The sequence below is a fragment of the Trachurus japonicus genome, chromosome 19 (genome assembly GCF_045865225.1).
Source record: "Trachurus japonicus isolate A0001 chromosome 19, Traja_1.0".
Classification (NCBI taxonomy): Eukaryota; Metazoa; Chordata; class Actinopteri; order Carangiformes; family Carangidae; genus Trachurus; species Trachurus japonicus.
In genome coordinates, this window is record NC_140925.1 from 22,182,259 (window position 1) to 22,209,418 (window position 27,160).

Below are 27,160 nucleotides of genomic sequence, written 5' to 3' on the forward strand. Positions count from 1 at the left end.
CAATATATTTGCTAACATGCTAATCTAAAGTGGTGTATGTGATAAAGCTTAAACATGTTACCTGTAAACACAAGCATGTTAGCATTTCTGTAACCTCAAGGCCCAGTTTTCCAGATCCTGCACAATCCATCACGTTCATCACATCGTGTCCAGTCACTGCTGACGAACATTTCAATCTATTAATATGTGTATTTTTAGACACCTATAGAGTTTTTGTTATTTGTCAGGAGAGGCGCCCGTTGATGTATTTTTCTGATACCTGGATGTGAATTGCTTTTGAGACGCCATCCATCACTTACACAGAGAGCAGTTTAGAAAATTACAAAGTGGAGTCAGCTGATAGATTATCAATAACTGATGAATGGGCGGATGGAGATCGAACTGAAGCTGAGCCCCAGCTTTAGTGTCAAGGATTTATGGTCAAATGGGACTGCATATATGGCTGACACAATGATTTAGAAGGACTGAAGAGCCACACTTTGTTGTGATGCTTAATGTGTCACGTGCAGGAAGTTAATTCATGGACAACACCTCACATGTCAACTGTGACAGATCAGCCGGCTTATACAGACCTGCAAATTAAAACACGGGGCGTAGGCTATACAGCACAGTAGGCTATTATACACAAAGAAAGACATAAAAATCATTTAATGAAATGAATTTCACCTATAAGCTTTACTTTCACTTTTTCATTCACTTGCCATTTGCTAACTGCATTGTCCACAGGTAGTGTACTGTGGGATTGTGCAGCATTTTAGCGTTGATGACCAAAAACAACAGAACACGAGCATTGACAGTGAACCAAATCAGCAAAGCTGCAGCGCATAAAACCAAAACAATGAGTATAAAGGTGTTTTAAAGCCGAGGGGAACTGCAGATTTAGGTGCTAATTCTCCATGGACTCATCACAATGAGTGGTCCCTTTCACATAGACGTAGTTATGTAACCCATTGTTGATGTAAATATATTTAGTAGAGCTGCATTTACATAAAGCGGTTGAACTGTTCACCACTCTGTAAGTGCGTTGGGATTGAGTGGGTGTCGTTTTCGTGCACCTGCAGCTGAAGCTTACCTGTACCTCGTGTTTAACAACTTGTGGACCTTGTGCCCTCTTGCTTGCTCCCTCTCTTTTCCTCTGCATTTTCTTTTCTTCACAAGATGTTCTGCCTCTCTCTCTCCTGGGTGCGCTGTATTCCAAAATAGCTGTAACTTCTCCTCTCTGTCTTGCTCTTTTCCACCGCTCTGCTCTCCCCTCCATGTTTCATCGATTCTGCCTAGACAGGGCAGGGGACAGTGTTCCCCTGTGGGGCATTCTGGGTAATAAATCTAATTCCTGTCTACATGTGGAGGCTCATGGGAAGATTCTGGCCCACTTTTCACCCAGACAAATATATCCACAAAATGGAGGAAAGTGGGCCAAAAAAAAGTAGCATAGATGTGCACCTGAATAAGTAAAAGTGAGCTACTTCTTTTAGTCGAATTAGGACTCACTACATCACAAGTAAACCCTTCAATAGACAATGATTTTTATTTTTCTCACTGTAAAGCCAAACACTTTTTACGTTTTATAATTCATCAAGGAAAAGGTTCTTATATGCAGCAAACAGTATGTTTTATAGTGCTTTCTATCTTCCCATTAGGATAATCCATTCATAACACCACCTGTCATTTCATGTGATTAAACTCTGTCATACAGTATGTTGACATGTTTAACCAATTTTAACTAATTAACCTAAGTCACACTAAGTCCTACATGATTTAAAAAAAAATGGGGCTGGAGGAACATCTGACTCACAGAAAAGTCTGGATTCCTCTGGGGAATTTTTCAGACAGCTATTTGCAGCTAAAATTGCTTGTGAGTAAAGTATTCAGACAAATGAATAATATTATTTTAGCTTTGTAAATTTGCTTGAAGACCTCACATTACATGGTTACTGACTAACGTTGACAATTTCTCTAAATTTAATAAAGGAAAATCTGATGTTTGGCAAATAAATCCATACTTCACTACACATAATGAAAACAGTCATTATTCTTGGGAGTTATTTTGTCTACAAAAGAATAAAGTCTTGAAGACGCAACCAAACTTCAACATTTTCCACAGGAAATAATTCACTTAAACCGAAGAAGAGTGATTTGAAGCTCTGTGGCTTAATATTGTATGTTTGATTTAAGCTGAATAGAATTGTACAATGGCATTTATATTTTACCTAACTCCAACATTTGAATAAAGTTTGTATAAGGAAGAAAAAAAAATCAGACTCAGGCCTTATGCCCCGCCCACCTCCACCGGTCAACAGGTGAACCAGTAGAGCCAATCAACCAGAGGAAACTAAAGAGACTTTGCTACATGTTTGAGCTTCACTCAAGAGTTTCAATGAGTTTATTGTGCTTTAAAACCAGTGATTATGGGATGTATCACAGCGGTAAGTGCACTTCATGAGTTATGTTGTTTGTTAGCTGCTGAAACAGCAGTGTAAACTCAGCTAATGTAAACTCTCAGCTTCTGTGTGAGATGGTTGTGGTGACTGACAGTGACTGAACAACAATGTGATGGTCAGTGAAAGACCAGAGAAACTCAGTGACCTGACTGAGTCAGACCAGCCTTGGTTGAGGAGTGTGTTTTGCACCAAAAGCGGAGGATGATGTTCATTTATATATGCAGTGTTTTGAGTGTGCGGTTGCTATTTCTAAGTTTCAAAGTTCACCTCCAGCACCTCTTCCAAGTATTTTGCCTAAGGATGAGCAGTGGCTTTTTTCACTTTTTAATATATATATATATAAAAATGACTCCTTGTGCGTTAATAATAGCATTTCTCTTACCACCAAGATTTGATGATGTCCCTCACTTTCAGTTTTCATTCATCACCTTTATTTATTCAGGGGGGCCAATTGAGAGCAAGCTCTCATTTCCAATGGCGCCCTGATTACAGCACAATACAAATCAATACCAGTTAAACACATTACAATACATATCCCTAATATATACATTCAACATTCAACATAGCACATTGTGAATTTAAGAAGCACATGTACATTCAGAATACATAAGATCAACAAGAATGTTTTTAAAATGATTAAAAGGAATCAGTGAATCCAACTGAAGCTGAGACAGTAAATTATTCCATTTAAAAGGAGCAAAATAAATAAAAGCGAGTTTCCCTACCTCCGTTTTAACAGCTGGGATATTAAGAGCCAGTGGGTTTTGTGTACGAGTGGGATATTTAAAAGATCTGAAGCTCAGTAGGCTAGATAGGTACAGTGGAAGTTTTTTTAGCAGTGACTTATAAATAAACAATATACAGTGTTGCTCCCTTCTTAGGGCTAGGGAAGTCCAACCCACATTATGATAAAGATGACAATGATGGGTCATGAACCCATCGCCCGTAACAAATCTAATAGCCGAATGATAAATTGTATCTAGTGGTTTAAGAACAGAGGGAGAAGCATGCATGTAAATAATGTCACCGTAATCTAAAACGGATAAAAATGTAGCACGCACTATCTGCCTTCTACAGTGCTGAGGAAGACAGGATTTATTTCTATAAAAGAATGCCAATAGAGGCTTCAGCTTTTTTAAAAGTTCTGTAACATGTAATTTAAAAGACAATTTATCATCCAGCCATATACCCAAATACTTATAACAAGAAGGGTTAGGGTTAGTATCAGTTACCGTGATACAACTGACAAATGAATAAATGCAAAATGGTATAATTTATTGAAGGTTTTAATAATAATAATAATAATAATAATAATAATAATAATAAAAACTTATTTAACTAACTTATTATGTAATTCATACAATGTAAAATGAAAGCAGTAATGAAGGTAAAGTATTAATAAAAAACAACTTATTTAACTAACAGTAACTTATTATACTATGTAAAATGTTACATCAATACAAAAAAAATACAAAAAATTGAGACAAAAATAATAATTTGAAAAGAATAACAAATAAAAATTCAGTCCTCCACATTTGAACGCCAGCAGCAAAGGGGAGCTGTGATTCGTCTGAAGAATCTTTGAATCCTCTTTAGCAATTTTGTGGGTTGACAAGAGGAGGATGAGGCTACGGCAGTGGAGTCTATTGGTTTTTCTTCATCAGGAAGCCACACAGCTGGATCTTCATCTTGTGTGACAGGAAGTGCTTCTCTTTTAGAAAACCAGGCAGCTGTCTTTTCATTACGGGAGAGTTTATGTACCTCTCCATCAGAATACCAGGTGGCTGGGTGTTTTTCATAGGTGACGGGAGCTAGTCCTCCATGAGAATGACAGGTGACTGGATAGTTGTCATCGGAGACAGGAAGTAGTTCTCCATCAGAATAGAAGGAAAGTTTGTCTTCTTCATAGGAGCGAGTGACAGGAACGCCATCTGGTGTCCAAGTGGTTGGACCGTTGTCATGAGTCCCAGCGGAAGCTGCAGAGGTGTTGACTGCTGAGTCCTCCATTGGTTGGATATTGTTCATAACTTGGGAGGGGCTCAGACTGGAATAAGTATGATAATCAATTAGTGAATGAGACAGGACATGAATGCAGTCATAAGTCCATCATGTGTTATACCAGTATAAAGAGAGATGTGGTCACTTACTAGGATTTGCTTTCTGGATGCTCTGTCAGGTGAGACATTGTAATGAAATGATGCTGGAGAGCTTGACTCGGAGAGATTCTCAGATCCCCATCAAGTTGCAGCATATTTTTTAAGATGTCCACAAAAGCCCACTGGTCCTCAAATTCAGCCATGCCCTCTGCTGGATACATCTGAATTTGGAAATAGAGTCAGGTCAAATGATCCAGCCGGTGTCTCTTATGGACGGATAAATAAGTGTTACTGGTTCAGCTTGGGTACTAAGTGATTATTGCTCAACACAGCAGAGAACACTTACATTAACCAGGTCAATCAGAGAGCTGGGGAGCGCAATATAACTGTTCCGCTCCAGTACTTGCACTTTGTTGGCAGTCGTGTATTCTTCAGGTGTCTGAAGAAACAAAATACATAAGAAAAGTTTTTTAAAAAGCTAGTAAAAAAAAAAAAGAGATGGAACAAGGAGGAACAAGGGAACCCTACCAGAAGCCTCCATGTTGGACCATAAGCAGACTCCTCTTTACTAAAAAAGTAGTGGGTATACATCCCAGTGCGGAGCATGTGGTCGTTTGGCTGACCCAGAACCTCGACCATACACTTCATCTGGAGACAGAATGAACAGAAACATCTCAGCAGGTAGTCTGCATGAAGTTTCCACTTGGTTCTGGACATGTGCCTTAAGCAGCAGACCTACCATCTGATAGTCACATTCAACAGGAAAGAGGTTTTCAGCGAGGTAGAGGAAGGCCAGGACACAGCCAACTCCCCACATGTCTATAGTCTCGGTGAAGGGACAGCCAAGGGCAACCTCAGGGGCCCTGAGGAGGGAAGACATGGTAAAGGTGAGAAATCTGAGACTGAGAGAAGAATAATGACATGAGATCTGCTTGATTAACAGATGCTGAACACAACTGTGCAGGTCAGGAAGAACCCACCTGTAGCCAAGTGGCTGAAGCTGCAGGCCAAGGTGAATTTCGGAGGCTGGAATGGCTTCACCAAAGTCTATCAGTTTGACCCTCAGGGGCTGATCCGTCTTGCGAACAAGCATAACGTTGTCTGGTTTAATGTCAGCATGCAGGACACCCAGACCCTTCAGAGCGACCAAGGCCACCAACAGCTGTTGAACAAAGCAGAGTTTAGTTTTCCATGTGCTGCATTTGGTGTATGTGGAATAAGAGATAAGTAACTCAGTCCTGGTTACACACCTGATGTGCAATTGATCGGATCTCGCGCACACGCAGAGGCTGCCAGTTTTGCTCTTGCAACAAATCATAGACGTTCATGTCCAGCATTTCAAATGCAAGACAGGGTTTTCCCATGTGGTCAAACTGCTCAAAGAACTTGACCAGATTGGTGTGGTCTGGATTCAGGACACTGATGACCTTTAATATGGACATCTGGGAAGACCAGCAGAGGAAAGACATCAACGGCCTGTGGTAATTAATCTGATGTAGCGGGTGTAAACTGAACACAGGAATAAAATCAAAGGGAGTCCAAAGATCTACCTCCTTCTCCATGTCCCGGATGAAATCACAGGTTTTAAGGATTTTTACAGCCACCGTCTCTCTTGTTGCCAGATTTTGGCACTTGGCCACTTTGCCAAAACAGCCTTCACCAATAAACTCCAGGATGGAGTAAGTAGAGGAGTTGCTCATCAGGGTATCACCTGCCTGGAGCTCAGGTGCTGTCGCTGTGACTAGTGAGACACATGGTGAGATAAAATATAAATGCAGATAGAAAGTTATGTGAGTTATGTCCTTGTATTCTGTGGTTGTCATTTTAAGACCGTGAAGCACAGAAAGTTCAGTGGATTAGACAGACCAACCTGTTGATTGACAACACACTGGTGTCCCCACTGTGCTTTCATAGCAGACAAATGCACTATTACCTAAACTGTATCAGTGTGTTTACCGTGGTCTGTCTCACCTGCTGCACCAGAGGCGTTTGAGTCGGGCCACGATGACATTTTTCAGTCAGATCTTTTCAGTTTAGTTTGTCTGAGGCTGAGAACGAAGCTTCAGTCTTCTTGAATTCAGAACGTGTGTCTGTCTTCTGCAAATGACTCCTGTCTCCAAACGTGTGTCTCTCTCTATCAGGGTTGATAGTGAAGTGACCAGAATTCACCCAGAGTTCTGCTCCAACACCCGGTTCTCCTTATGACATCACAATGTCATGTACAACTCACGTGTGTTCTGTTCCATTTAGAACTCAGGCTGAGATCCATGTTATTATTCGAAATCTCTGCATGCATGATTTTTTACATTTTGTGTTTAATATGTTTGTAAATTGATACCAGTAAAGCACCTCTTAATTGAATAGAAGTTAGAAGTCAGAAAGAAGATGAATTCCCCCATGAGTCCCATCTGCCAGCTGATCCCCAAATACTGTCTGACCTCAGACCAGTGCTGCTGTTTAGCCATTGTCAGAATAAACTAAACCAAAAGATGAAATTGACAAATTGTCTATCCTGAACATTAGATAAATCCAAGCAAAACTCAAACTGAACTGTTATCTGGGCCTTGAACCATGACTGTAGCCTACTGTCAAAGCTGAAACAGATCCTGACCCAAACACAGAGTTGCACTGTCCAACTGTCGCTACAGGAAGGATAAAACAGGAATTCCCTGCTACTAGTGGTGGAAAAAAGTAAATGAAACACAAGAGAAGTGCAAAATATGTAGCTTTTAAAATCCAGTAACCTGCAGTCAATGTTGATGCTGTGAATCTCAAGCTGTTATCGTTTCTATGTACTAAAATCATCATGTCATGGTGGGAAGATCAACTGTAGTAGGCTATTATCTTATGTTGAAGGCAGCTACTGTGAATTAGATCCTTTGACATACCAAACTTGATCTCTAATTTCCTAACATGCTACTGTTTTATTAACTGTCAGTGGAGCGCTGCTGCTTTTCATATGTTGATATCTTCTAGCCATCTGAAATTATTCATAGTTCATAAGATATATAACTCCATGAATAATGAAAGGCTTCAATAATGCTACATTATAAGGCCCCATCATGACCAGCATATGTAGTGTTTGACTCGCTTTCTTGAAACCACTCTGTTCTCTACTCTTTATTCATCTGTCTTTCATAATAATCCACTTTCTCTTAGCCCTTGTGTCCTCCTCAGCTCTATCCAACATTAATAAGTGGGAAGGAACAAGCCTGGTGCATGACTCCTGGGAAAAGTATATGAAAATGCATGGTAGAGATCAACATCTATTAGCAGCTGTTGTGCTGAGAATTACACCCAGAGATCAAAGCCGTGTAGTGATAATGTCTTGTCACAGATTTACAGCATCGCATCCAGCAGTCTGGTTCTGTGCAAACAGTTCACTGATTGGAAAGTCAGAATAGGAAGAAGATGAAGGTGCACATTGGGACAGAAAAGTGAAATAGCCTTGTCAGATTCAGTTATGTAAAAGTCGAGTATTCTACGGAGCCCCAACTATCCAAAAAAAAGAAAAAGAAACATGCTTTCTCTTTTCAACAGCAGGATGATCACTAACTGCAAATCGTAGTCATTTTTTTTCCTGTGCTTTACATAGAAAGTGCATTTTGTTGACACAGGGCTTTGTTAGTTGTTTTGTGTTAGTTCACAAATCAAATATAAATTTATCTTAGTGATCAAATTCAAATTTGTAGGTTTTTTATTTTATTTTATTTTATTTTTATTAAACTAGACTTGGTGCAACACTATTTTCCCCACACGTTTAACAACATCATATATACATCACTGTGGCTTCAGGCCATAATTGCACATCTTCACCTTTGTTATCTCTTTTTGCAGGAGCCAGTTCCGTATCTTTTGCAGTTCAGCTGCCGCGGCCCATGCGAATCTTTCTGCCTGAATGCGTCATGATAATTAAAAATGGAATTTATAGTCTGAAGAGCAACCATTTCTAAGGGTTCATTAATTTTTAATGGTTTTCCAGAATGGGAATGGGAGGAAATTATGTAAGATAATACATCACACTTTAGACATCATGCAGCACAAACAATAGAAGGTGTCACTTTGTCAGTGAGTGCAGTCAGTGCACTTTGAGGTCTTGTTCAAAGTACAAAAAGGTGCGTTGTTTAAAATAAATGTCCGAACTCTGCCGTGAAATATCTTTGACCTTTGACCTCAAGCTGCAAAAACCAACATCATCGACAACGCAGCTTTGACACAGTGAGACAGAGCTGCGTTCAAAACAACACAGGTTTCTTCCATGTCACTTCTAAAAAGAAATACTGGGTACAAATCCTCCTGTTTTTATTTAAGACAGTTTGTTTCCTTCCAGCTGCCCACAGGAGACACTTTCTGCTGGCACGGAGTCGACAGACGCAGCACCGTGGCTGCTGATACACTATGTATGAGAAGCTAGCACAATTAGCCTGGAAAGCCCATCTCTCTCCCTGAAGTGGCTTTTTTCCCACTCTTTCATCCCTCCATTTGCAACGCGAGCTATTTTTGACTTCCTCACTAGTGATGAATACCTAAAAAAAAACAAAAAAACAAACAAATGAAGACAACCTTCTCTGTTTGAAGCCTTTTGTGTTTTCACTCTGAGCTGAAGGCGAGCTGCTTTACTTAGCGCCTGCATTAATCACATTGGAATGACTTCTTTCGTTTATTAGCTTTTTCTCCATGCGCATTTACATAGTCGGCATCGTTTTCATCCAGAGAAAGATTTTTACGGTCGAGGAGATGTGCCACCTCACTTGAAAGTACGATTTGATCAATGGATATCATTGGCATAAAGAGCATCTCTGCATGCATAACTAGTTGTGTTTTTTTTTTGTAAGTTTGGTTGCAGATACAATGTGTGTTCACAATTCTCATGCATATATACACAGCCAATGCTGACATTTACATATCTAGTCTGCCAAGGAGAGAATGTATCACTTTTGGACCATTCCTGCCTCTGTAAACATGAAGAGGAAGTCTTTGTTTCACTGGTAACACATGCAGAGTTCTTCCTTTCTAAACAACTAAAAGGAGGCATCCATGAAGTATGTGTCCTGTCTTTTTCCTGCTTGAAATGAGCACAAAAAAGTTTTTAAAAATTCTCTGAAAGACACCATCAACAAAGTATATCTTTTTTTAATGGAAGCCTAAAGGTTAGATCACTGTTTTCTTTTTTTGTTTTTTTCAGCGAGACCCTTGCTCCACGCTTCAGGCCTGGAATCGATTGTTAACTCTGCTGCTCCGATGACAGGGGTCCTGATTGGTCACCACCCAGGGAATACCGTTCACAGCTGCAGCTGGGATAGGCCGCCGCCGGCTGTCCTGAAAATGAACACGGCACATTTAAGAATGCGAAAAGGGTGCAGAGAGCCTGGGTGTGTTTCCAGTCTGCAAGGTCACAGGCGCGCACGCCGTTTACACGTCTGCATATTCAATCAGTGCTGCCTAATGAGTTGTACAAATTTAATCATGTAGAAGGTTGTTTAGTTCGCCACCAGGTCCTCATTAGATTGTTGAGAGGACCTGGGACTCATTTCTCTGCCGTCAACCGCACAGGTCTCCTCCATGAATACACAAAACTAAAGCCTAAAATCCAAAAAAACTGATTAGCATGCGTATTCTCCATGGTCTGAGTGGAGTGTGTCGTCGTTAATCTCATGGGCACACACAAGCTTTGGATAATTGCGTGTTAGTCACACTGATCTTTGAACCATATTTGTTGTTCGCTTTATGCCGTGCATCCCTTTTATTGCTGCAATGACCATTTTTATGTTGTAATTTCTATGCAGACTTCATGTTTATATCATTGCCTGCAGTAAAAGTTGTCTCTGCACATATATATAGGCTTCTATTCACCGTCTTTTTTCCCTAACACAGATGAATTAACCAAAGTGGTTTGCATTAGTTTGCTGAACCGCTTTAACGTTGCTCATGTTTTGTTAAAGCAAACGCGTCATCTCCCAGGCCGCTCTCACACGTCTTTCTGTGCGGTGGTGTTGTTAATTTATTGAGGAGTTTGCTAAAAAGGCAAAGTTCCTCTGTGAACACAGGCTGCTGTCTGCATGTATATCTGCTTGTTGGCATAAGTGCTCATGTGCATGAGTGCCGGCGTCCTGAGGGAGGACATACAGTACGTATGTGCTCGTCTGACAAACATGTCGTTTTTGTTACCAGCGCCAACACTGATTTGGACGTTTTCTATATCGAAGCCGTTAAAAATCTATATTTTGTTGTTTTTGCACCGACCTTTGTGAATTTGTTTTTCAGACAGATCTGACAGATATCTTTCTCCTTTTGGAGCAAAATTTTTGAACATTAAAACTTTCTCCTTTTCCTAATCCATCCATCCATTCATCCAACCCCTCACAGACTATCCGGTGCTGTGTTGCCGTGGTAACTCGGCGATTAGAGCCACCCAGGCGTCCTTTTCCCCAGCAACACCGTTCAACTCCTCCTAGGAGATCCCAAATTCTCCCAAGCCACCTAGAACATGTAGTCCCCCAGCGAGTCCAAGATGTCCTCCCAAATGTTTGCACCAACGCTCTCAAAGGAAGACTCTCCGGCCCAGCTCTGCCAGGTGAACTGTTCTGCTGTGGCCCACCACCACGGCCCTCCTCACCACCACGGCTCTCCTCACCACCACCGTCCCACTGAACGGCAACAGCACCTGTAAATATCAGTAACACCATTCATTAGAAATAGTTCACATCAGAGACATAAGCAATTTACATCTGCCCAGCAGCAGTTCACTGCTTTTGTTTTGGACCTGCAGCTCTAATTTAAAAGATTTGATGCTATCAATGGGAATGTATTACCCTGTTCTTACCCTGACAGGCCAATTTACACCTCACAAATCTCAGGAAGTCATGAATTTAAAATCAGCATTAAGCAAATGAATCGACTGATCCAGCTCACATCATGTTTGTGTGTGTATATATGAAAACATACACATAAATGGTATATTGGCAAAGCCAGACAAAAAAAAAAAAAAACATAAAAAAATCTCCACACAACCCTGGAGCCAGTTCACCCACATTCAGCCCAGAGCAGCCAAACCCTATCTGATTGGCCTTGAGAGGCTTAGTGAGGTAAACCAGACCTGCAGCACCTCCAAACTGACCAGTCAGTCCACAGCCTTCAAGTCTTCCATCTTAAGCTCAAAAATACAGTGTAGATATAGAAACTGTATTAATACTACCAATACAACCTCAGTTTGAATGCGATCGAAGCATCAGGTGGATTGGCACAAAAAAGCACAATATAAAAATCTGACTCCAGTGAAGTAATTGGCAGACAACAGCAAAAAGAAATGCAAGTTATTCTGTGTTAATTAGAATATATTCAGAAGTGACTTACTGATGTATTCACCTCATGAGTCATGTTTTTTGTTTGTTTGTTGCTTTTGAAAATACAACTTTTGATTAGAGATTAGTCCTTTTCTGAAGCGTTCTCTCTTTGGTTTTACAAAAGCAAAAGTTTCTGGCAAATGCACATCTGCTTTGGTCGCAGCCTCGAGCCAGACTGACGCTTCACTGTATGTCACGGTGTCGCCACTAGCTGCTACAGAGCAGAGGTGTGTGTGTGTGTGTGTGTGTGTGTGTGTGTGTGTGTGTGCACCTCCTGAACTGTTTACGTTCTCATCACGGTTCATTACTTTGCTTCAGCCACTTTCTCTCCACATGTGGCCTCATCTGCCATCCCAGCGGCCTGAGTGGGCTGAGGTCACGCAGGGACAGTGAAGAGGGACAGACACCCTGAAACACACAGCTGGCCCCAGCTCGCAGGCACACACACACACACACACACACACACACACACACACACACTCACACACTCTCCTGTTCTAAGGGAGGAGGCTGCTCACTGGATCAGGGAAATCAATTGTCCAGAAGAATAACACTGAGCTGCAGATGAAGATCTGCAGTGCTCGCCGTGTGTGTGTGTGTGTGTGTGTGTGTGTGTGTGTGTGTGTGTGTGTGTGTGTGTGTGTGTGTGTGTGTGTGTGTGTGTGTGTGTGTGTGTGTGTGTGTGTGTGTGTGTGTGTGTTGGGAGGAGGGCTTAGTGTTTCATAAGTAGATAGCTTAATTTTTCAGAGATCCAAAGTCTGTCATTGCTTGCTCATAGGGTTGCAAAGGGGCGGAAGATTTCCAGTAAATTTCCAGAAACTTTCCATGGGAAGTTAAGCTGGAGAATTTGGGAAATATTCAAAATTAGAAACTTTCCATGGGAATATGGGAATTAATGGGAAATATTGGGAATTTATAGGAATTAAAGGGATAGTTCACCCAAAATTCAAATTTCACTCATTATCTACTCACCCTCATATCGACTAAGGGCTGGGAGAACTTTCAGAGTCCTCTGTGCCTTCTCTGAGTTACGGGGGGGGGGGGGTTATCCCTTTAACTGGAAATTGGGGGTGATTTAAACAAACTATATCATATCCAAACATAAATGTAAATATTTTGTTTTGTCATAAGCAAAAACATGACATTTCAACTAGGGCTGACCCAAAAATATTGAAGCTTCGAAGCTTCGTTCGTTGCCATGGTAATCGATCATGAAGTCCGTCTCATCATTGAAATGAGTAGGCTACTTGGAATCCTGGAAACCTGCCTGATAAGTTTTGGAGACATGCAGTGTTTGTTTGCCATACATTCATTATGTACATACATTCAGATTTATTCCTGTTTATTCCCATATATTCCCATTAATTCCCATGGAAAGTTTCCAACTTTGAAAATTCCCAGAATTTTGCAACCCTACACCTTCTGGATTATCTCTTAATCATCATCCTCTTTTGTTACCTATGCTAACAAAAATAAATTACATTCATTCATTTCTCATGAGACACAAACCTGCATTTGCACACAGACCCTAAAGTGTGCAGTCAGTGATGACATGATCACAAATTATCAAAACGACACATCTCAATCACGTCAGCCTGTTTAATCTCCTCAGACGTATGTCTTTCCATCACATATGTCCTGATTGTATTTATAGTAGCTCTTCAGACTCAGCGCCAGGATCGAGGGTGCCAAGGACAGATGGCACTTCCTCTGTAAGCCACAGCTTTTAATAAAGAGCATGGCATAAATGGCAAAGACTGAGAGATAAGAAACTGGAGGGAAAAAAAAGCTCAAGATAAAGATTATATATTTGGTGAACACACCCAAACAAATCAAAATGCATTCAAGCAGAAGAGAAAAAAACGCTCGGGGTTTGAGTCATAGATCTGAAGAAGCTCCGAGGGTCATATTTACTGGCAAAGTCAGCCCAGCCGCTCCTTTTTTTAAACCACGGTTAACTGAATTTCCGACTCCCTGTTTAGATTTCCTGGCAAGTGTGCCGGGAATAGTATTTTTGGTCTTGTTTGAATAACTGCCAGTTTAGATGTGATCCATCTTTAGCGATCCAGACTGGGGCATCTCTGACGCCGGTGATGATGTAAGAGCTCCACTGGGCTATGACTGCAGAGGACCCATCATTCTGGCAGAGATGAGAATGCAAACACATCGCTTCGTAACTGTCTGTGAAAGACTGTACTTACATTTTTGTTTTGTTTTTTGTTAGTGCATTACAAGAATTTTATCAAGAGTGTTGTTTCCTTTAGATTTGTGCATCCTGACAAGTGAAAGTATCTCAGCATTTAGAGGCTGCAGCTTCCCCGCCGTCTCTGCTGCTTCCATTTCTGAAAATGCTGCTGAAGATAAGAGAGACACGACTAATGAGCAATAAGTCCCAGAGCAATAATTGCAGACCAGACTTCAGTGTCAGGGTTGAGCTTCCTCTCTGGTATTTTCCAAAATGACGCCTATTTAATGTCGCTCTAATGTCATCAGCCTCCACTTTCTGTAATGTGTGGCAGTCTGTTGAATCAGTTCAAGGCCTATAGAGCCCATAGAGGCAATAATAAGCATTAATAATAGAAATGATGATAATGATGATGATAAAAATACATCATAATTATGGTACACAAAAAGGCTTTCCATGAGTTAAACTGGCCACAGAAACATAGATAAAATGTTCAATACAACACACACATATAGCAGTTCTAAATGTGAGTTTTACTCAGGGTTTTGAATGTGGACAAACCAGCGTAGTGTCGCCCCAGCTCGGTCCTGAGTGGTGAAGACAGGAGGTTTAATGGAATTCATCAGTTAAATTTTAGTCTGTCCTGAGTCATAATGACGGATCACATTTACAGATCTAATTATTTTAGGTATTTCCTATTCTACAAATGTTTCATTTTTATTCCCCCATCTGTCCTCTTTCCATTTCCATTTCCATTTCCCAAGTTTTTACGCCTGAATTTTACTGCTGTGCTACGTTGTAGATTCAGTATTTCAGTATCTCATGTCATGTTATATGCTCCCAATCATCTTTGAATATGCATTAACTCAAATCTATAAAGATTGGCTTTCTTGTTTAATATTTTAGAAGGGGATGCCCCGAGGCGATCCTCAGAATCGGGAATGGGGCCGATCCAGGATATATGAATAACATTTTTTCTTTTGGCATTGGAGCGGTACACAGAGAATACAGAGAGAGAGAGAGAGAGAGAGGCAAATCCCCATCAGGATGTAGCGGTCATCTGCTTCATCTTGACTCCAGTGCTTTGCAGTGTTTTGCCCAATCCAGGAATTAGGTTTTGGCTTGAACTGCAAAAATTAGCATGCAACTTTTATAGGACAGTCCTTTTTAATACTGTATAATTGCTCCAGTGGCAACACAAGGAAGCAGAAATGTGCACATTATGTTCAGTCCATATGTTATTTCCTGGAGAAATCAGTAGATCAGTAGCATGCAACTTTATTCCCCCCATTCTGGTCCCCATTTCTCCACTTCTTATTTCTCTCCTCTCACACTGCCCCGCTCCAACTTCCTCTGTCTCCATTTCCTCCAATTACTTTAGCCTCATTCATCCCCATCTCTTCCCTCCACACTTCATATACTCGTCTTCATGGATGAGGGTGCATTACAAAAAAAAACAACAACCCAAAAACACCTCCCCTCCCCTCTTTCAGGATCCTGAAGTAGGTCTGACGTCGCTGCATGGGAAGAAATGACGCAGATGTATTCATAAGAGTAGGTGGTGTAGTCCTCAGGAGAGAAACAGACAGGGGTAGGGGGGTGGTGGCGAAAGGGAAACGGGAGACTGAGAGGAGAAGGCAGGGAGAAGAGCGAGAAATGAAAGGGGACGAGGAAATGGGAGTGGAGAGGGAGGCGACTGAGGGAGACAGATGAAGAGGGGGAATGTGAGAGGGGACAGATTGATGAATGAATGTTTGTGCATGCCACGGCGAGGCAAATGCCAATTTACTACACCAAGCAAGTGTTTCGAATTGAAGTGATGTTTAGAGAGAGGCTGGGGGGTGGGGGGGTGGGGGGGTGGAGGTGGGGGCATTCAAAGTTCTCCCTTGTTTCATATTTGAATCCCTCCTGAGTCTCTATTTTATGAATAAAATCTCTATTTTATAAATAAAATAGAGACAAAATAAACTCAACAAATTATTAAATAGTCATAGTGATCGTTTGCACATTGAAAAAAAAAACACTGAGCTTTGCACACGGTCAAAATATAAGATACAAGCTTTGTATCATAGCGTAACATTTGACTACAGGAGCTGAATAGCAATCTTCAGTTTACTGCAAACTCCTGAGGCCGTTAGCAGCTCTGACCTCACAAAGACTTAGTAGAAGTTTGTGTTATGTGCGCACACACCTTCTGCTTCTTCCCTATTTCACACCTGCATTAATTCTTTCTCATAACAAACACGGGGAAACAGAATCAAGTTGTGAACTCAACCCTAATCTAATTTTCCAAAGCTAATACATTTTAAAGTGAGCATGATGCAGTTTCCTTTTGATGTACAATTGCCAAAACTGCATAGACTGTACATACAAAATGTTCACTGATGATCTTATTGTAGTGACAACAGCATAAAAAAAAAAAAAGAAATCTGTGTTTCTATTTGAGCAATTATAGAGTCTAAGGGAAAATGTGTTTTATAGTTGTTAAAAGCAGAAAAAGTGTAAGAAATGCTCTTTCTAATCATTGACAGAGATTCCCCAACCTGAACTCAAGTGAACAGAACGACAGACAGAAGTCAGGATGTAAACCCTGAGCTCTGGTGTAAATGTCATGAACTTTTCACATTGGCCACCTCCCAGAATCTCAATTTCAGTCCCGAAATAAAATACATTATGGAGCCATTTGTCACTGCAACATACCTTGAGAAATGGTTCTAAATGTGTTTTCTAGCAGGCTGTGTTTTCATTAGAGTTTTGTACAACATACAAAAGAAAGTTAACAAAACATAGCCACAAATGGGCTTTGTTTCCATTTATAGAGAAGAATAGAGCTGAATTCTCGCCTTGTGATATCGCTCCAATTAAATGTGATGACGGATTTCAGGCAGGTCGGTGTCTCAGTTGGGACTAGCTCCCTGGGGCATGATGACAGCAGGTGCCACCACTTGAGTGTGAGAAATGTTTCCATTTCAATTTTGTGAAATATCGCTTTGTTGAATAGTTTGAAAAAACACCTCGAGCGAGTTTTGAATTTTTTTTTTATTGTTATTGTGACATTTTCCTTTAATTCATGCATTTCTGTTACTTGTACTGTTCATAATTTCAAATTGCACATCCAGCAGGTTAATATAAACACACCCAGAGTTACCATTGGAGTTGATATGGCAAACATTTAACAACATTACCAATTACGTCACGTTGTGGCCACCTATCAAAGTCTAATAATCCCTTTTTGCTCTTTTTTGGTCTCCATTGTTTTCACCAGTTAATTTAGAGCTTTTGGTTTTGGGTTAGGGTTAGGCCACAAACAACACTGTCAGAGATGGTGAGACTTAAACCAGAACACTAAATTGTGAACAGTGATCTGAAAGCCACTATAAACACACTAACATAATAAAGGGAATATAAAGGGAGGTTTGGGTAATTCTGTCCACCTTCATCATTGGAAACACCACTGTCATATTGTATTCACATTGTCATTTCATAGGCTGTGTTTGATAAAAATAGAAATTATAGCCACTTTAAATGTCACATGTGTTGAATTTAGAGCAGTAAAAGGTTTCATTAGAGGTGACATCTCCTGCTGGGTTCGTTTCAGAGAGCACAGTGTGGTGGGAAAAAAGAGGCTCCAGTTAATTCAATTTCCATGGTGCAGCAGTCCTGGTGAATTACACTTAAATATGTTTTCATTACAGTAATACCTAGAGCAGGGAATGAAACACAAGCCTCTTTAAACAGGTAATGACTACAACACACTGATGGAGTCGAGAATAAATCTATCTGTGCACTGTAATACAGTTTATAACCAGGGCTGCTGTGCCTGTGGTTTGTTCCTGTCTGAGCTCAGTCAGATGCCAAAGGCAGTACACCAGGCTACATTTTTGATTTACAATTATCCTTCAGACATCTGAAATATTTCCACTCAATGGAATTAGTAAGGGTGAGCGTATTCACTCCGCAGCATCATATGGCTTTGAATGTGAAATAAGTTTCTCCAGGGGGAATGCGGGATGTGTTGACAAGCAAGTGCATACAGTAGATGTTAGCTGCTTTGGAGTTACAGTGTCTGAATGTTTGTGTTCATCTCCACCTAAACTCACAACTCGTCAGAAGCCATACTGTATACTATTTGTTTTGTTTTTTGCGAAGTTGAAATTTTCAACAAAATTCGCCACCCCCACAGGAATTTTTTCGATTCTCCTTTAAAAGAGAAGAGAAGAGAATTGATACAGACTGGAGTAAAATAACAAAGACAGAGTTTCTAGTAAGACCTGAGTTCAGCCAGAGGTTGAGCTGAACACAACACACACACGCACATACACACAGTTATCTGTACAGCTGTCAGTCAGAGTTGCTGCCTGCAGCGGCTCAGAGGTCAAATTCATGGGAATGATGTGCACAGCTCTATATCATGTTGACGTGTAAATGGATAATAGGTAGCACCTTAGTTTTGATGCTATGACAGTTGTTTTTATGAAAGTAATGAACATATTGCGATAAATATATATATAACAAGACAATGTAACATGTGTAAGAAGGGCTGTAGGAGTTTAGAAGTAAGTTCATTGTTCCACTGTCCACCCTTTACCCTTCACAGAAAAATTCTGTTGATGCAGTGAAAGGAAAATTTTTACTTTTTCTAACACTTTGGATTTTGTGATGTGTAAATTTCATAGTTTGTTAACTGTTGAATTTTATTCTCCACAAAACTGAATTGCTCACGTGACACCATAAAAGCTGACATCTCCTCACTTCAAAGCATAAAAAATTTGTGATCCCTAAAATATCCAGCATAAGTTTTTTATTGCACGGCATAAACCAGCCCCCCCTTATGTTGTTAAAGCCTCCACGCTTCCACAATAAAATACCAAGGCCGTGTCCTCATATAGTTATGGGCAGCGTCGTGCTCAGGAAAGTTTGTAATCAGCGTATGCAAGAGAAAAAAAATGATTGCTTGTACTTTACGTTCACACAAATCCCTCTTCGCCTCCTTCTGTGACCTGTTAGCTTCAGCCAATAACTACACGCAGTGTTGAACATCCCTGCCTTCAGCAGAAACAGGCCTTCACTCTCTCCCAGCACCTGCACTAATGAACCCTTTACTTTGATGAATTAACAGAGCAGAACTCTGTTTGTCTATTTAAATATCACACAGGGTATAAGGCGCATAGAGCACTTCCAGAGATGAATGTGATATGAGCATACCGCCTGGAACGGCGTGCGTAAACAGAATTGCTCTGTGTGCGAGGGGCTGTTGTTTCCTCTCGGTGACGGGAACGCTGACATGTGTAACTAAGTTATTTATAAGATTTAGCTGATGATGAGGAGGATGATTGCAACAAAGCACAAGTGTGACAGACTCAGCGGGACGGCATGAAAACACAATGATCCTATTTCTGAAGTGTTTCACCTGGGCTGATCAGTCAAGTATGAAATGACACTATACTGACATCACTGTATGTGCGTATTGTAGCGTTTTAGTACGAAACCTGGGTATAAAAGCTTCATGCATGCAAAAGAGGGAGAAGGAAAAATTTATGAAGGAGGGGACACAGAGGATGCTAATGGGATCTTGCAGCTTTGGCTCATACCTCATGTAGTCTTCTTTCCCATATTCATGAGATGAAAATAAAACAACCACAAAAGGAGCAAGATAATCCCTTTATTTAAAAATGTACAAGTATGATGAATTAATGCATGGGTTAAAAGTACAGTGCCTTGCAGTTACTAAGGCAAAACCCTGAGTACCAGTAATATCCATTTGTGCTCTTTTGCAATTGTTTGTTTGAATAATTGAAAAAATAATATGGGTAACACTTTATTTGATGCCTATCTCTATAACGCATTATAACCATACTTATAATGAGTTATAATGCAGTTATAGCACTGTATAACTATAATTATAAACACTCATGAATGATCATAATGCTTTATAACAATAAGCATAACACACTATAAAGCATTTTATCATGACTTATAAGGTCAGGTTTTATAATAGGTTATAATTGTTAGTAACTCACTGACAATGACCACATCGATAATGCATGATAAATATAGTTATAATGTGTTATAATTGGCTTATAGACATGTATAACCATCATTATAAACACTCATAAATTACCATAAGGCTTTATAACAATTAGCATAACGCATCATAGAGCAATTATAACTCTGTTATAATACTTGACCTTATAAGCCATTATAAAAATGTTCTGATATGTTATGCTGATTGCTATAAAGCCTTATGGTAATTTATAGGTGTTTATAATGATGGTTATACACATCTATAGCCAATTATAACACATTATAACCATATTTATAATATGGGCATTGTCAGTGAGTTACTAACAATTATAACGTATTATAATACCTGACCTTATAAGTCATGATAAAATGCTTTATAGTGTGTTATGATTATTGTTATAAAGCATTATGATCATTTATGAGTGTTTATAACTATAGTTTTACAGTGCTATAACTGCATTATAACTCATTATAAGTATGGTTATAATGAGTTATAGAGATAGGCGTCAAGTAAAGTGTTACCAATAAGGAAAACACACATTTCATACAGTGGTGTTTCCTTAATCTGTTTTAATAACCTCATAGTACATTAGAAAATCTTCTCCTTCCCAACTAACTCACAAAGCAAATGTTATTAAAGCACCAGAGGAATGAACACGGACGTTATACAGCAGCAGAATCAAAGTGTTTTCTGTCTGTGATGATGATGAAAGTTTGACGCCTTGTACTGTCAGCATCACAGTAGAAAATGTTCATCACCACAATGAAATGCATAGATTGGTGCGGGACAGAAAAAAAGAAAGAAAAGAGAAGATGCCCACGGCAAGACAATAGGTCTGATTCCATTCATTGCGCTCATTTATCCAAAACAGTGGTGCCCACAGCAGCACACAGGGTTTGCAGAGGAGAGCAGAGCGGAAGCTTGTAGGCTACCTTTTGTTCGCTGCTAGGCAACCTCAACTTTAAAGCTGTTGATTGGCGGTAGTGTGTGTGTGTGTGTGCATATGTGTCTGTATGTGTTTATCCCTTCCTCCCTCCACCTCCTGTCTTAGAGTTTCATAATGGTAAACACTGACTTGATGGTTGCCTGAAATGCACCGTCCTTCCAAACTGTTCTCAGATGCCGAGCGCCTTAAATGTTTGCGGCCAGTCCTGCTTTTAACTTCCAAATTGCTCCCCTGCATTTCTCCATCTGTTTCGATTTGGGACATCCCTTCCTCCCCCGAGACTCAGCCGGTCCAGTCACACAGGCCAAAGTACTTTAAGAATGATTACATTTTAAACTTGTCTTCCTGTTGCTCACCATTGTACAGTGTCCACCACCCAGCTTTCAAGAAATGCTTATGTAATGTGACCAAATTTAATCAACCAGTGAGTGTGTTGTGTAACAAGCTTTACACCAGAACCTCTGGAACATATTGTAATTATATTGAGGTGACCAGAACATAACAGGTCATTGCACGCGTAATCCGCTACTGTTAATATATTTTGGTTGCATTGACTGAGTTTACGTCCAGGTCTGGTTGCAGCTCCGGTCTCTGTAGGTGGAGCTGCATCTGTTTTTTTCACACTCATTTCTGATGAAACTGGAGTTTACACAGAGAAATTCTCATGTTAATCCAGCCAAGTGAAACTTATGCAATCAATAGGTGACGCTCATAGTTCCTGTTATTCTTTAACACCATCCGAAAAGAAAATAACAACATGAAATTACATAATATGGATATATAATAATATGAATGCACAATCTGAATTAAATGTTTCATGAAATAAGACTAATGGTTGATAAATGATTTGGTCAGAGGTTGATACTGGTTATCACACTATATGCTTTTACTGTAGGCATCGGATTGAATGGCATTATCCTTAAAGACCACAAGCTCTTACCTTTATCAAACTCTTACACTGGCATTACCCATAATTCCACCTGCTGACAGTTCTAGCAGCCTACAACAGAGCCTCCATAATGTAGAGCAGAGTGGAGGAGCAGCCTACACAGGTTAGGTGGATTCACTTCTTTCTGATATCACAGCACCATCTTTCTTTCTTTTTTCATCTTTAAACCTATAGTCTTTAGCTGCAGCTGGTGCCACCCTCAGTGACACCACTTTTTGTAGTTTCCTTTGGAACCACAATAATGCAGCAGCAGATTCCCAGAAGACAGACCGTACAAAATCATTAGAGCTCCAGTTATAAGACAGTTAAACCACATTAAACCATAAAGGTCGTATAATAAAATAAGTGAAAGATTAATTATAAAACAATCAGTATTTTGAGGGTGCACATGCACACACATGAAATGACTTCATTGTCAGTGACCCATCAAAACACTGATGACAAGATTTACGTACAGCAAATAGAACAGACATAATTCTATACACACATCAAGACAAAGCTGTTTATGAAAATGCCTGGACTGTACATGAATACCAGAGTGTAAATGGTTAAAATACCCTGAGAAGAAGACTATTAATATCTCCTCCTCCTCCTCAAGGGCTTCTTATGCGCTAAATTCAGATGCATCTCAGGGAGAACACAGTGTCACAGCCACGCTGGTCGTCAGGACAACTCCTGTGTTTAGTTTTCCTGGGACTCTTTGTTTTAACCCACTTAAGTGACGACAAATGGGCACATGATCAGACAGATAACATCGAAAATGTTTCCCTCGATGGGCAAGAAAGCTGCGTTTCAGTGCTGCTTGAAGCCACGGATCTCCAAAATGTCAACTTGTGCATGATTGTGTGATTTCTTTTTCAAATACTGGGTATTAAAATGCTTTTTTTAGCTTGAAAAGTAGAAGATTTTCTCAACTGAGGGGATACCTAATTCTTCAGTTTATCTGAAATAAGAAATCAACACAGTGACACAATTTGTATTTTCACATACAAATCTAATATAAATATAGGTCTACATCATGGATTCCATATATGAAATATACAGTATGTACTGTAAATATGTAGGCTATATGTAGATACTATATACTATATAGGAATTGAAATGGGAAGAAAGACATTAAACATTTTTAACAGAATATACATGAAATGTATATATGAAGATATTTTTAATATATTTATACAAATTTGTGTTTTTTGCTATGTTCTTATATCCGGAGGATGTATAAATGTGATAATATTACATGCCTATATCCCCAGGAAACATATAGCAACATCAATAGGCTTATAGCTTTATAGTGACATATCTGTCATATATCAACTTCAATGGGGTGAAAAGCTATGCTTTATAGTTATTAGTTATTTATTCATGTTTTGATGGTACAGATGTTCTGTAGCTATGGGGATCCTTCACTTAAATGTGGCTCTCAACCTCCAAGGCAACTCAGAGGCCTCATTATGAATGTGCAAAGCATTAATATATTAATGTATCATTCATTAAATACAAACCTTTTACAAGAACTTGTTATTGTTAAGCTTTACCATATAAATGAAACGTAGCATTCAGGCTCCAAAACATTTATTTATTTATTTTACTATAGATTTGCACTTTTTTATTATTAAAAAAAAAAAAACAATTTCTCAGACAAAAGTATGTATTTTTCAGAACCACCACTGTACGCTAAGGGAAGTAATTAACTGAACACACTCTGATAAGTATTATTTCTCTCTGTGTTGGGCTCTGATATGAAGAATTAGTGCAAAGTCTAAGTGCAGGTTTGATGGCATGTTCAAAAAGAGCAGGAGAAATTGCCTTCCCTCTCAGTCTGAATCTTTTTTTTTTTCGAGCTCGCATAATCAATCTCTTGCTGCACAACAGCCAATTTCTCTGTCCGTTTTGATAAATGCAGCTTTGCTCTGAAAAGAGTTTCTTGGGTTTTGACCTTAAACTGTGTGATGACCTCATCAGCAGAGCTATATGCAGCACTTGGGCAGACCTTCGCTTTAATGATGTGTTAAAATTGAATAGCAAGCAGAGCTGTCTTAATTACATTACATACAATGAGATAATTAATGAGGTAGTCTGCGCTGCTGTGTATTTTTAGTGTTAATGCCGTTAATGAGATTGAGCTGCTGTTTCTTTTGTTTCCCGCTGCTTTGAGAACAATGAGTCGTCAGGTCATTTCTTTAAAGTTTCCTCCCAAGACAGCTCATCTTTTTTTCATGATGTATAATCTCTTACAGGAAGTGGACGCCTCTCTCAGCAGGATTTCTATTTGCCTCCATAAAAAAATCCACCCCTCTTCTCGACTGTTTTAATCACAAACAACAAGCATCCACTCGTATCATGTTACCAACCGGGGAGAGGGAAGTGAGATTACCCTGGCAACACAGGCGTGTGTGTTTCCAGCAGATGCAAAGCAGCCACTTCAGGGGACTTGTTTTTAATCACCTCTAGGAAACTGCTGGTGTTTGCTGTCGCCCCAATCAAACTTTGTCTCCGTTTCATGGAAAACAGGGAACGAGATCACAGGTTGTGACAGGAGAGCCAGAGTGGCGTGAAGCTGTTGGGAGTGAAATCAGCTATGATTCACTCCTTCAGCACAGTCACAGAGGTGTAGAGAATGACTCACTTAGGTCTCAACCTGTTGCATATCAACATACGTCTAACTTCTTTTTCTGCTCTGAGCTATTTTCAGCTGCGTACGCCTCTGAATCTGCCTGGTGCCCCACTACATCACTGCAGCAGCTCAGCACAATGCGCAGAAAATTATATCATTAATGTTAGAATTCATTATTGTGTTATTATTAGTTCAAACAACAACATTACTCACTAAGATAAACCAACGGCTCCCAACCTTTTCCAACAACACGCTGGCACCCTCCACAGCCAGTAACTAATCACCAAGTAACTATTGCATTACTTTTTTATTAAAGGATAATTACCGGTTTTTACAATCTGGACCTTATTTCTAGCATAAAATACGATCATTTACTCACCCAGATAACTTTGGTGTCATTACAAGTCGTTCCGAAGAAATTAGATCCAGCCGAGAGCCGCGTATATCCATATAATGTGAGCACACAGGGCACACAATGCAGCCTCTAAATAATACATTATCCGCCGCGAAACTCGTTCATTTCGCCAATATTTAGTTTTGATAGGCTAGTGCTATTCCTCTCCGAGCCCGTGGTGGCATGTTATCAACATCTGGGGTCTGTAGGTTGACCTACTGACCTCTGACCTGGATGATGTCATCTCCAACCGCAGCGCGGCTTGTTGCTACCGCTAATGCTACAGTTAGTTTCTGCGTGTTTCTGACTTGTCAGAACAAAATGAGCAGCTGGATGAAGTTCAGCTTCCACAGGCTTCCTCTCCTCAACCTGGACTCACTAAAGCTCCGGCTAGTTGAGATAAAAATGGACCCGAATGCCGAAGCAGAATCATTATTATCAGAATGAGCTGGGCAGCGCTCAGAGATGACATCATCCAGGTCAGAGGTCAGTAGGTCAACCTACAGACCACGGATGTTGATAAAAGGTCAGCCTGGACACCCTGGAGAGGAATAGCACTAGTGTATCATAAGAAAATGTTGGTGAAATGAACGAGTTTTGCGGCGGATAATGTGTTATTTAGAGGCTGCATTGCGCTGCCCCGTGCTCTCGCATTATACGGATATACGCAGCTCTCGGCTAGATCTAATTTCGTCGGAACGATTTGTAATGACACCAAAGTAATCTGGGTGAGTAGGCTAAATGATCGTATTTTATGCTAGAAATAAGGTCCAGAATGTAAAAAACGGTAATTATCCTTTAAATGCTCAAATATGTCAAATTACATGGAAAAAGCGCCGATAGTGACACTGTCCACCAGTGGTTTTTAAGCTCAGAGTGGGCTGCTTTGCTGCCGCCACCTTGCCAGTACCCAATTCTGCACAATTCCAGCTAATCCAAAAATGGGAAAATAGGACATTGGCATTTAGAGCCAAAGTTTTGAACGCAGCCCACCAGGCCTTTATTTCTAACTCCCTCTGTTTGATATACATTCTGTCGTAATGCTATTCCTGTTAAAGTCGCTACATCATGTGCTTATACAAACTCAACACGTTTTGTAACCATTTCTAAAGAAGCCCTCAGCGGCCGAGATAACGTGATCATTTTCTCAAGATCTCGGGGAAAAAAGACGTTGTTTTCCCAAGATAACAGTGTAATTAATTGGAGATCTTGAGGTATCAAAACAACATTAGTGTGGCTCATTTAATAAGATAGTAAGGGAGGCTTCAGCTTTATCGCAAGCGCTATCTTAGTGAGCCTGATGTCTTGTTAACTACACAGCTGACCAGCTTCGAGCCCCTGGGTGTCTCCGTGGATACCAGATGATGACCGAGAGATGCCTATTAACATACCGCCACCTACTGTGAGACAGAAATCTCATGCACAACTCTAATTAATTATGTCATTAGCCCAAAAAAAGCAAAGTTTATTTTCTCTAGATCTCAAGAAAACGATCCTGTTATCCTGAGAACATGAAGGAATGCCCTCTCAGGGTTTCCAGACATTTCAGATTCAGTGGGAACAAACCTTTCATGTCCTTGCAGAGCTTTTATTGCTGCTGCTGCTGCTGCTGCTGCTGCTGCAGTCAGTGTGTTGTGCCACCTCCAGGAGCTGCTGTCTCTCTTGTTTGCATTCTATAAAGACCTGCTGGTTTCTTTAGTTTACAGCCACTGATGGCTCCTCTCTCCTCTCTTGTTGGCATCAAGGGTACGTGTAATAAATATAGTTTGTTTGCCATAATGGAGGCGACGCTCAGCAAATTCAAAGTGCGACTGCACTCCTCTGCAGCAGCCAGAGGTCAGTGTGGCTGAGTGACTGCCTGACAGCCTGTAACAAAGGGCATAGCCCCAAGGCCACGGGTCACACCCATACACGGTCCAGCCATGTACTCGCTCCATACCTGCTTTTGTTTAGATTCAGCTGCTCAATATAACTGTGACAAATTCAAATTCACAAAATACCAGTGCTGTCTCCCCTGACTCTAATCCTCTTCCATAAGAGTGTTACACAGTAACTGAAATAGATTTATTCTTTCACTGGCAGGGGCTGCAGGATGCACTGGGTCACCGCTGGTTGAATTATCTGCCGCAGACAGGGGAGAGTAAATTCCCAGAGTGGCTCCAGT

The 27,160-nt window shown here is 40.3% G+C and overlaps 1 protein-coding gene and 1 long non-coding RNA gene across 2 annotated transcripts; one reads left to right on the forward strand and one right to left on the reverse strand.

The window, feature by feature from the left end:
* The first annotated feature begins 2,334 nt into the window (after positions 1 to 2,334).
* LOC146968016 (uncharacterized) lies at positions 2,335 to 27,160 on the forward strand. Its single transcript, XR_015034406.1, has 3 exons — positions 2,335 to 2,426; positions 10,904 to 11,111; positions 27,079 to 27,160. It is a non-coding gene; the product is annotated as an uncharacterized LOC146968016 (long non-coding RNA).
* LOC146968017 (homeodomain-interacting protein kinase 1-like) lies at positions 3,885 to 6,725 on the reverse strand. Its single transcript, XM_085760823.1, has 9 exons — positions 6,509 to 6,725; positions 6,088 to 6,278; positions 5,788 to 5,979; positions 5,518 to 5,699; positions 5,277 to 5,400; positions 5,066 to 5,185; positions 4,884 to 4,976; positions 4,589 to 4,758; positions 3,885 to 4,485 (listed from the first exon to the last, which is right to left on the reverse strand). The coding sequence occupies exons 1-9, from the start codon at positions 6,546 to 6,548 to the stop codon at positions 3,963 to 3,965; spliced, it is 1,635 nt and encodes a 544-aa protein (XP_085616949.1). The 5' UTR covers positions 6,549 to 6,725; the 3' UTR covers positions 3,885 to 3,962.

Coding starts and splice junctions, on each gene's coding strand:
- LOC146968017 (XM_085760823.1), bottom strand. CDS start 6,548: ATGTCATCGTGGCCCGACTCAAACGCCTCTGGTGCAGCAG. Junction 5,401..5,517: donor CTTCAGCCACTTGGCTACAG/GTGGGTTCTTCC, acceptor TTCCCTCCTCAG/GGCCCCTGAGGTTGCCCTTG. Junction 4,977..5,065: donor GTCCAACATGGAGGCTTCTG/GTAGGGTTCCCT, acceptor TTGTTTCTTCAG/ACACCTGAAGAATACACGAC.